General features: G+C 44.2%; 1 protein-coding gene across 1 annotated transcript in view; it reads left to right on the top strand.

The window, feature by feature from the left end:
• Positions 1 to 128: 128 nt before the first annotated feature.
• The window catches only part of LOC103802189 (probable E3 ubiquitin-protein ligase HERC1), a gene marked incomplete at both ends in the record, with an annotated part of 15959 nt that continues 5234 nt past the window's right edge, over positions 129 to 10853 (top strand). The window contains 11 exons of the mRNA XM_009074641.1: positions 129 to 235; positions 478 to 588; positions 670 to 846; positions 1773 to 2012; positions 2202 to 2285; positions 2740 to 3260; positions 4667 to 5418; positions 6132 to 6330; positions 7232 to 7392; positions 9295 to 9526; positions 10680 to 10804. Coding sequence (XP_009072889.1) covers positions 129 to 235; positions 478 to 588; positions 670 to 846; positions 1773 to 2012; positions 2202 to 2285; positions 2740 to 3260; positions 4667 to 5418; positions 6132 to 6330; positions 7232 to 7392; positions 9295 to 9526; positions 10680 to 10804 — 2709 coding nt within the window. The remainder of the gene's footprint in view (positions 236 to 477; positions 589 to 669; positions 847 to 1772; positions 2013 to 2201; positions 2286 to 2739; positions 3261 to 4666; positions 5419 to 6131; positions 6331 to 7231; positions 7393 to 9294; positions 9527 to 10679; positions 10805 to 10853) is intronic.

Below are 10853 nucleotides of genomic sequence, written 5' to 3'. Positions count from 1 at the left end.
TGCTGTGTGTGCTGTGTGTGGGCTGTGTGGTGTGTGGGGTGTGTGGGGTGTGGGGTGTGTGGTGTGTGGTGTGCGGTGTGCCGTGGGTGTCGCCTGGCGCCGTGCTCACCATTTCCTTGGCCCCTTAGGTGTGCCGTTGGTTGGCAATCTGCGGACGAGGCTGCTTGCCCTCCATGTCCTGGAGGCTGTGCTCCCTGCCTGTGAGTCGGGCGTTGAAGATGACCAAATGGCTCAGGTCATTATATTTTGTTATAAGCTTTTACACCTATGTCTTAAAAAAGTCCCGTTAAACTTTTAAATGTTTTGTAGGTTTGTTCAGAATCCAAATCGTGTAAGGCTCAGTGTAGATGTTTGTTCATCTAAGAACACCAAATATTTTGACATTTTATACCTACGAAGCAGAGTAAAAGGATATAGTGTTACTTGTTGTCCTCGTCTTGGAGTTAAAATAATCTGAATTATGCTCCAATGCACCAGGTTGTTGAACGACTGTTCTCACTTCTGTCTGACTGCATGTGGGAGACTCCAATAGCTCAGGCTAAACATGCGATTCAAATGAAGGAGAAAGAGCAAGAAATGAAGCTGCAGGTAATGATGCTTGTGCTTTGTGTCGTGACGGGGTGCCCCCGAGGTACAGTTACCGCAGCTGTTCTGTCCTGTTTCTGGTAGAAGCAAGGAGAGTCTGAAGATGAAGATGAGAATCTTCCCATACAGGAAGTGTCCTTTGATCCTGAAAAAGCTCAATGCTGCATAGTGGAGAATGGGCAGATTCTGACTCATGGAAGTGGAGGCAAAGGATATGGTTTAGCATCCACTGGAGTTACTTCTGGGTGTTACCAGTGGAAGGTAGGTTGCATGAACGTGTATTTGTTGGCTTCTCTCCCTCTGTTGTGTAAATATGCTGTCGTTTATTAACAGCAGCTGCCTATGGTTTTGCCCTTATGACACCAGCCTTGGGGCAGTGATAGTGCTCTGTTTGTGATTGGACTCAGGGATCTTAGGGATCCTTCCCCAACCTGAATTTTTCTGTGATTTTCAGCCCAAAGGCAAGAGTGTGTGGCTGGATTTGAGCACTGCCAGGCTGAAGACTGTGACTGTGTGTTGTGTATTTGTAGAGGTGCCAGTACTCGCCCAAGATCGGTAGTCAGCATAAATCTGCATAGTTTTGCAAGAGTTACCTACTGAAATAGTAGATTTTGAGTGGTTTTCTGTAGACAAACACCCCACAGAACAAGACACGTGCACCTGAGTGGCAAGTTCAGCATTCAGTACATCATCTGGAGCGATGTCGCCTCCTGAGGGACGCAGACACATACACCCTTGTTGTCCTTGCTTTGTGCCACCTTTGAACACGACACCTTCACTTCGTTTTTAACCCGAGTCTCTGTAAATCACTCACTCTGAATGTGAGCTGAAAAGCTTATTTCTTTCTGTAATACTGTTTTTACCACTTGTAGCCCAACTTCTGGGTGTGTATGTTTGGAGTCCAGAAAAAAAGACCCAACAACTTGTGTGTTTTCATTTATTTTTCTGAATTACTAGTAAATTAAACTTAAATGACTCGTTGGTGACTGACCTTATGCACTACGGTGTCACTTAGAGGCAGAGCATGATTTTAGCTTATTGACTTACTCTTTTTTTATTATCAAAAGCTTCTGAGAAAAATCAGTTAAAATATACATGTGTATGTGTAAGGAAAATTTTCATTGCTCTATTGTGTAGAAGTGTGTAGTCTTGATTTTTTTCCCTGTTGGTTTTGGTTTTGCTGCCAGTTCTACATTGTGAAGGAGAACCGAGGCAACGAAGGCACATGTGTGGGAGTCTCTCGCTGGCCAGTGCACGACTTTAACCATCGCACCACCTCGGATATGTGGCTGTACAGAGCCTACAGTGGCAACCTCTATCACAATGGGGAGCAAACTCTGACTCTGTCAAGCTTTACTCAAGGAGATTTCATCACATGTGTGTTAGATATGGAAGCGAGAACTATTTCCTTCGGTAAAAATGGAGAGGTATGTAACATCAGTTGGGTTTTGGTGGCTTTTTTCCAGCAGTAAATGTGGCATGGATAAGCATGACAGACATGTGACGGTTTCAGTACTTGAAAGGTTTATAATGCAGACATAACTTCTTCATGTTTCATATTTTTGCTTGCTAGGGTGTTGTGAGTTTGAGAAATTTTTGCTTTGTTTTTTCGCTAGGAGCCAAAATTAGCTTTTGAAGATGTGGATGCTGCTGAGTTATACCCGTGCGTTATGTTCTACAGCAGTAATCCAGGAGAGAAGGTAACTTCAGCGTTCATCTGTGTGGGTGGACTGGTTTTACTGGGATAAAGTCAGGATTCATCATAGCAGCCTGTTTGTTGCTGTGGTTTGGATTTCTGGCCAGAAGTCTGTTAACACACAGTGTGTTAACTATGGTCATCTGTTGTAAATTTTAAATGTATTTTGTTATCTAGAATTTATTTACAGACTTAATGTTCTAAACAAAAAATGCCATTCCCCAGAAACCAGGGAGAATGTAGTATTAGGATTTCTAGACAGTTTCACGTGAGAATCTGAGGACTGTTGTTACTTGAAGGGACAGAGGTTTTGCTCAGTGTTAAGGTAGATTTCCTAGGGATCCCAAGGAAAACAAGACTGCTAGTAATTAGTTCTGTGCAACAGGAGACTCCTCCATTTACAAAAAGAGCTTCAGGAACGTTGAGAGGATAACTTTAAACTGTTCTCTCACACTTAGGTGAAAATCTGTGATATGCAGATGCGTGGGACACCCAGAGATTTGCTACCTGGAGACCCAATCTGTTCTCCTGTTGCTGCAGTGCTGGCAGAAGCCACTATCCAACTCATTCGTATCCTTCATCGCACAGACCGTTGGACACATTGCATTAACAAAAAAATGATGGAAAGACTGAATAAAATCAAAACGTGTCTTAAAGAAGCAGGCCAGAAGCTGAAGAAAAGTCGCTCAGTTCAAAGCCGCGAAGAGAATGAGGTGAGGGAGGAGAAAGAAAATAAAGAGGAGGAGAAAAGCAAGCACAGTCGGCATGGTCTGGCTGATCTTTCAGAGCTGCAGCTGAAGATGCTTTGCACAGAAGTGTGGCCTGTTCTGGCAGTCATCGGTGGGGTGGATGCTGGTCTCAGAGTGGGAGGTCGGTGTGTCCACAAGCAAACTGGACGTCACGCCACCTTGCTTGGAGTAGTGAAGGAAGGCAGCACCTCTGCCAAGGTCCAGTGGGATGAAGCAGAGATTACCATCAGGTATGCTCATGTCCTGCCCTTGGCACAGTCTGGTGGCAGCATAACATCTTACACTGGATCGTGGTGTCAGTTGCTCTGAGTTTGGACTGCAGTGGTGTTGAGGCGAGCGCTGTCCCAGGGTGGTATCGGTCCATTCTCTGAGCTGCAGGAGTGGCCCTGCATTGCCTGGTAGCACGCTGCAGTTGTAGCTCTGCAGATGGTGGTGAGAACCAGGAGGAGGCTGTAGGGAGGTACTCTGTTTTCCAGCTGTCTTCCAGGCATGTCTTCACAGGGAAGGAAGTTTCCCTCACCTGGAAGGAAACTCTGAAGTGAAGCTAGTGGCTTCTCTGGGCTCGCTGGTGCTCTCACAGGAATTGCCTGTGGTTTTGTGTAGAAAAGATTTGATTCACTTAATTTCTTAAACTCCTTCTGCTCAACTGCACTTGAGTTAGTTCCAGATATAAATTCTTTCAAATACACCCATGTGACAGTATAACCTTAAAGTAAGAGTGCCCTTCAAATAGTCTGAAGCATTATTTGAGGGAAGTGGTGCAGCACTTGAACATAGACAAGGCTCTTGGTAGAGTCCTGAGTTAAGTTCAGAATGTACCTTCTTCATTTAAACCAGGCTAAAGCTTGGTTTCATTTTCAAATAGAAGGTTACATTGCAAGATGGGAAGACATTTCTGGATAATAAAAGGCAGATTTAAAAATATCTGCTAGATGCGTGGAAAATACAAGGTGTACCAAAATATGGGCTGGTGAATTTTGTCCAGCTTAGAGTGAAAATTAGTGAAGTGTAAGAGTCCTAAGTATTCCCAAAAATACAGCCGAGTATAGCTGGGCAGGTGGATGTGTGTGTCTGTTGGGTGTTGTGAGCTGTGCTTCCTGAGGTCACAGTCCTGGCCAGGCACTCCCCTGGCAGCCCAGTCAGGATGGCTGTCAGCTGTCAGCAGTGTGCTCCTGGTGGTGAAGAGCTCAGCAGGGGTGTGAGGCCCATCCAAGCTTTCCCTTGGTGTGACAAAAGTTCCTCAGCTTTTACACGTACTCCTGACTTCAGCTCCGGTGTGCTGGCAGAGTTTCTCCTAGTGGAAGGCTGTGAGGTGTTTCTGAGTAACAGAGCCGAACGTGTCGGCACAGAGCTGACACCTTCTGCAGTGCTGCTGGGGGTCAGTGCTTGGTGTTGAACCCTGTGCATGCTTTGTTGCCTTTACTCTGAAACCATATTTCCCTGTTTTCTGTTCATAACCTCATTTTCCCCTGTTTGCATTTAATTTTTAGAATTGCTTCGTTTATTTTATTAAATATGTTTTGCATCTTACTTTGCCTACATTATTTCCTGTACTTTCCTCCTGTCTCTCCCTCACTTGCTTTTTCCTGTGTCATTCTGATCTTTATTAAAGCTTCCCAACTTTTTGGTCGCCTAGTGATACTCCATTGTATAATCTGGAGCCCTGTGAACCACTGCCTTTTGATGTTGCAAGATTTCGTGGGCTGACAGCTGCTGTATTGCTGGACCTTACCTATCTGACTGGCATTCATGAAGACATGGGAAAGCAAAGCACCAAGAGACACGAGAAAAAACACAGACATGAATCTGAGGAGAAAGGGGAAACGGAGCAGAGAACGGAGGGTGACGTCGCATCGGACGCACGTGTAGGACAGAGCGCCGACGATAGCAAAGGACACGGCGCTACCGGCTCCAAGTCAGAAAATGAAATTGTTTCCTTTTCTTTAGAACCGTCAGCACTAGGTATGGAGTCCCAACACCAACCTGGTGAAGGAAGGAAAAAGAATCACGAACATACTCCAAGAAACCATGATATAGTGCAGTCAGAAATCAGAGCTGTACAGCTGTCTTACCTTTATCTTGGTGCTATGAAGTCACTGAGTGTTCTTCTCAGTTGTAGTAAATATGCTGAACTGCTGCTGATACCAAAGGTCCTGGCCGAGAATGGCCACAACTCTGACTGTGCTGGCTCCCCAGTGGTGGCTGAGGACGTGGAGCTGCGCGCGGCCCTGCAGTTCCTGATGCGGCACATGGTGAAGCGCGCGGTCATGCGCTCGCCCATCAAACGCGCGCTGGGGCTGGCGGACCTGGAGCGGGCGCAGGCCATGATCTACAAACTGGTGGTGCACGGGCTGCTGGAGGACCAGTTTGGGAGCAGGCTCAAACAAGGTGCGTTTTCAAAATTCCGAAAGCCTAGGGCTAAATGGATTTTGAATTTATATTACCATCAGTAGTAACAGTGATAACACAAATAAGAGTCTTGTGAGTCCGTGGGGATGATGCTTTGTGGGGAATCTTAGTCAGGCTGAGAGATTTTGCGAAGCTGTTTTGCTGTTTCAGAGGTAATGATACTGACTTTTTTGCCTTTTCTCTAATTCCTTATTTGAACAAAGCCTGAATGCATGTCAGTCAATCAGAAAGAAGTTCCTAATTTGTCTTAAGTACTTTTTACAAATGAGCAGTTCTGTATATAGTTGTCAGAAGGATTTGCACTTCTAAACCAGCCTAGAAACCCCTTCAAATGTTACTTACCCAACTGGGTTAAAGACAGCTTTGCAGTTAATCAGCTCAATTTCCATATCTAAGACCTCTTCCCCCGTTTTGAAAATGTAGATATCACAGCGTCTGGCCCAGGTTTGCTGGTTTGCTGTGTCCCTGGTAGCAGTGTGAGAGCAGCAGGAGCTCTCTGGCTGTTGCTGTGCGTGGGGCCGTGAGCTGCTGGCAGCGGTTTGTGCGTGGAGTGCATTTCTGCACACCTCTGTCTGTCTCTGCAGAGAATTTTGGACAACAGTAGTTGTTTTTGAGTGTTGAAAGTTTAGCCACAGCTACTGTTTTGCTCTACACAATTGCATGTTGCTGTAATGTCCTTTCTTCTCTCGCAGAAGTGGAACAACAAGTGGAAGAAGGTGATCAGACTCAGCAAGCCCAAACACCGGTTACGACCAGCCCCTCTGCATCTAGCACAACATCTTTCATGAGCAGCTCTCTGGAGGACACTACCACTGCTACTACTCCCGTGACTGACACGGAAACAGTTCCAGCATCAGAATCCCCTGGTGTTATGCCTCTCAGCCTTCTCAGGTAAAATATCAGCATGCTCCATTTTGTGGCTGTAGGGAACCAGTTGTGTGGTTTGTATACAATATATGTCCTTAGCTGCCTGAGCCTTTGAAAATGCTAATGTTTGTATTTACGGTCAAGAGCTGACTCTGCAGAGGGCACAGTTTTATTACTTACTTAGCCTTGCACATTTTGTGTTACTAGAAATAAAAAGCTATTAAGATTTTGCTATACATTGTATAGATATGTAATACCTGAATTCTTAAAGGAGAAAGGTTCATCAGTTCTCATGTTTATTTGGTATAGTTTAAATTGTAAATCTCTGAAATTCTGTATTTTTAAGGAATGTTTGTTGATTCTTAAACTAGAGTAGATCTTGATTGGTGAGTAACATCCTGTGAACTAAGACATCGTTGCATCTTACACTCCCGTAGTGACATGGAAGTAAGATAAACCTAGCTAGTCTGGTCAGGCTGTTTGTGGAAAGGAATCTGCTTTACAAGGCAGAGAGTCCTGTTCTAAGTTTAACTCTTAGAGGTTTTGCAGATATAATTTGATAAAAGCCAGAAACATATCCTCTTGCCAGGACAGGGAAAATAAAATACTCGCCCAATTAGTCAGCCTGAGTTCTGAACGAACTGGGGCAATGGGATAAGTGTTTACTTATCTTTTACCTCCTAGGACAGCTCTTGGTCCATGGGGTTTTTTGGGTGCATACTTAGACTTTAAGTCTGCAGGTAAAGTTGGCAGGAGTGAGCTGTTCTGGCGGGTGTGTGCTTGCTGCAGTGCTTGTTGTGCCTTACCCTTTCGATTGCTGTACGGTAGGATGTGCCCAGTGCACCCTAATCTAATGTATTTATTTTGTCAGACCTTTTTCAGCATAGCTCTTTCTCATATAAATGTATATTGTTCTTTTTTCAAGACAAATGTTCTCCAGTTATCCTACTACAACTGTGCTTCCAGCACGACGTGCTCAGACTCCTCCAATATCTTCTTTACCAACATCTCCTTCAGATGAAGTTGGTAGGAGACAAAGTTTGACTTCTCCTGATTCCCAGTCTGCCAGGCCTGCCAATCGGACAGGTAAACTTGTCAGGATAGACAGAAACATGGACAAGTTAGTGAATTCACTGGAGTTCAGTGCTGTGTTTTAAGAGATTGAAAACCAACAGAATTGCTTTTTAAGGCAACCTAACATGTGAAGCAATGTTGAAAACCTTTTAGTGACTATCTTAGGACAAAAAAATGTAGATTATTTAGCTGTAGACTTTATCAAGCAAGTGAGTTTTTGTGAGCTGTGGATTGGGCTACAAAGTGCATGTGTAAAGCAAGAAGGCAATGTAAGTGCTCATCAAATTGGGGCTAGTTTCCCTGGGTGTGTGCCCATGTTAAGCGCACTAATTTTCTAGCTTTTTGGGGGTTATATACCATGCAGAAAACAAGAGCATTCTGTGATACACACACCAGTGTAGCTCATTACAATTAACTGTGTTAAGTGAGACAGAATGTGCTGTCCAACCTTCCTGGGTTCTCATGCTGCTGTCTGAATTGTGTGAAGGTAACGGGAGGCTTCACAGCAGAGGCAGAATGGAATAGGTAGGAGGATGAGCAGATTACTGAGGATCTTGAGCTTCTAAAGAGCACAAATGAGTACTGTCATGCAAAAGAGATAACACTAAAAATAAGACACATATGTATGTGTTTTATATCAAATGAACAGAAGAGACTGAGCTAAAGTTTGTGCTCCAGATTGCATATTTCTGCTGAGAAACAAAGTCTGTGCTTTAAAATTTCTGAGCGATATAACTTTTTATTCTTGCTCTTCCATCCATGCTGTTAGTTGAGATTTTTGGCGGTTTCATTTCTTGCAGAGCAGCTGATCTGCACAGGTTCACACCTCCTTTTGTTGTGGACTGACTTCTTCTAGTCATGATATTGTCCTTACAGCAGTGTTTGTTCCTAGGTCACTGCTCACACCTCACTCCTCTGGGCAGCGATAAGGAAGCTGTGTGTTTAGGGCAGTAACTGTCTGACTCAGAGTCCCTTGAAAGACTCTGCACAGGAGGTTTTTCAGATACATTAGCAGCTTAGTTGGGGTCTCTTTCAGTACCTTAAGAGGAATGTGACCTCATAACATTTGGGAATCTTGATGGTTTGGACAAGGATAGCTTCATCGAGACTACCTAAATATAAATCAAATAGATAATTTGATCCAGTTTGAAATTAAAGTAACTGAAATGTCTTAAAAGAAATAGTTCCTTGGATGTCATCAGTATCCTGCTTGGTGAAACAGAGGCTGGTGCAATCTGTGCTGCCAGCAGCAGTGAGCACTGTCTGGTTGCACTGCAGAAAGTGTTCTGCTTTGTGGAAAGCAGTTGAGAGAAAAGCTGGGAGCAATTATTCCCTTATCTGAAGCTCATATATCAAAGTAAGGTCTAGTAAGGTAACACTGAAGAAATATTTCTGTGCTCTACATGTAACATATTCAAACAGAGGCTGGTGCAATCTGTGCTGCCAGCAGCAGTGAGCACTGTCTGGTTGCACTGCAGAAAGTGTTCTGCTTTGTGGAAAGCAGTTGAGAGAAAAGCTGGGAGCAATTATTCCCTTATCTGAAGCTCATATATCAAAGTAAGGTCTAGTAAGGTAACACTGAAGAAATATTTCTGTGCTCTACATGTAACATATTCTGTCTCTCAAGCTCTATCCGAGCAGAGCAGCATCCCCCCCCCCTCCTGCCATTGCCGTCCCGCTGCTGGAGATGGGCTTCTCCCTCAGGCAGATTGCAAAGGCCATGGAGGCTACAGGTAATCTACAGCTAGAATACAGTCTAAAGAGAAACACTAGGTACATATCAAATGCTCTTTTCCAATAGCATACTTAATTTTTAAGTTCTGTAACCATTTCTGGGGGAAAATTGATTTTTTTTTTCCCCCCTAACCGTCAGTGATAAAATACAGTCCTAAAGTGTGATTTTCCTGCTTTCAGGTGCCAGGGGAGAAGCAGATGCACAGAATATCACAGTCCTGGCCATGTGGATGATAGAGCACCCTGGAAATGAAGATGATGAAGAGCCCCAGTCCGAAGGGACTGCGGATTCACGGCATGGGACAATTGTCTCTGGAAGTGGTGGGAAATCTGGTGACCATTGTTACTTGCAGTCTCCAGGTGATATCCCTTCTGCTGATGCCACTGAAATGGAGGAAGGCTTTAGTGAAAGGTAAAGGGTCATTTTGCTGTAATTGCTTGTAACCTGTTGCTGAAACTGGAAATCTCACAAGTGCATTGTTGCTGACGGAGCGTTGCTTTGGGGTGCTGCTTTTGGACTTGGTTGTAGCATGAGTGGGAGCAGAGATGGCATCAGGTGAGGTGCTCATGGTGTGCCTGTTCTGCTGTGCTCTTTGTGTCGGAGCTGGGGAAGAGTGTGACTGAGCATGCTGCCTCCAAAAAACCCAGAGGCCTTATGGTTGCATTTTAACTGAAAGACCTCGTGGTAAGCAGAATCTCACTGGTGTACTTCTGTTCCTGCGGAGTATACATGAACTATTTTACTATGTTGTTCTGTTTTAATTAATTTTTGGTTTGTCCAGAGCAGATGAAACTGAGTTAAAGTTTGCTTTCTCAGTCACCTGCACAATTTTAGAGCTAAACTGTATCTTAAAAAGGAGGAAAGGTGGTTGTTTCTCTTTTGGGACTTTTTGGTGGGTTCTTTGTTGTTTTGGGTTTTTTTAGTCCTGGCAATAGCTGTTGTATTGTAAAGTGACACCTTTTAGGAATCATACCAGCTTTTTTTTTTAAAGATAAAGGGTGCCCATTGCAAGATGTGTTTTGATAACTCTTTTGTTCAGATTCCTTGATCCTACTGAGGTGTGTGTTCTTAAGTTTCCTCAGTTTCTTTGTCCCACGTCAATTGTCATTTCACGGAGAACAGATTTAAGTTGGGAGAGAAAAAAGCAACAAGTGCTACTAAGGAACATAAATTCATGTTTTGCAGAAGATTTGGGGCCAAGAGGGGATTGACTGAGCCAGCAGCAACAGAGATGTTAATTTTAATGTTTTTTAAAGGGGGAAAAAAGGTAGTTCAAGCTGTTGTTAGCGTAAAATGAGTGCCCTCCCAAAATTTCTGCAGGGCTTAGGCGCTATGGAGACATCAAATAGGTGTCGACATTGCTGCATCTGATTTGTTTGAGGTAAATCTCACAGTCAGAAGAACAGAAAATATGTCCTCAGTGGAAGTGAAAATTCTCAAATTCCAAATCACTTCCAGGAAACAAAGAGAAAAATGCTAATAATTATGACTTTAGTAATTTTCCTTGCTGTATGTGGTTGTTTAAAACCTGGTGTGATTTACCTGTGCATTGCAATTGTTGCAGCCCTGATAATATGGACCATGTGGATAATGCAGCTGCAGCCAGTGGTGCTCCCTCGCGGAGCCGCTCGGCCGTGGCCAGGAGACACAAGTTCGACCTGGCGGCCAGGACACTGCTGGCCCGAGCAGGTGAGTGTGTGTGGGACACTGCTGGCCCGAGCAGGTGAGTGTGTGTGGG

The sequence above is a fragment of the Acanthisitta chloris genome, unplaced genomic scaffold, assembly GCF_000695815.1.
Source record: "Acanthisitta chloris isolate BGI_N310 unplaced genomic scaffold, ASM69581v1 scaffold41785, whole genome shotgun sequence".
NCBI classification, from domain to species: Eukaryota; Metazoa; Chordata; class Aves; order Passeriformes; family Acanthisittidae; genus Acanthisitta; species Acanthisitta chloris.
This window is presented reverse-complemented; position numbering and strand designations above follow the sequence as displayed.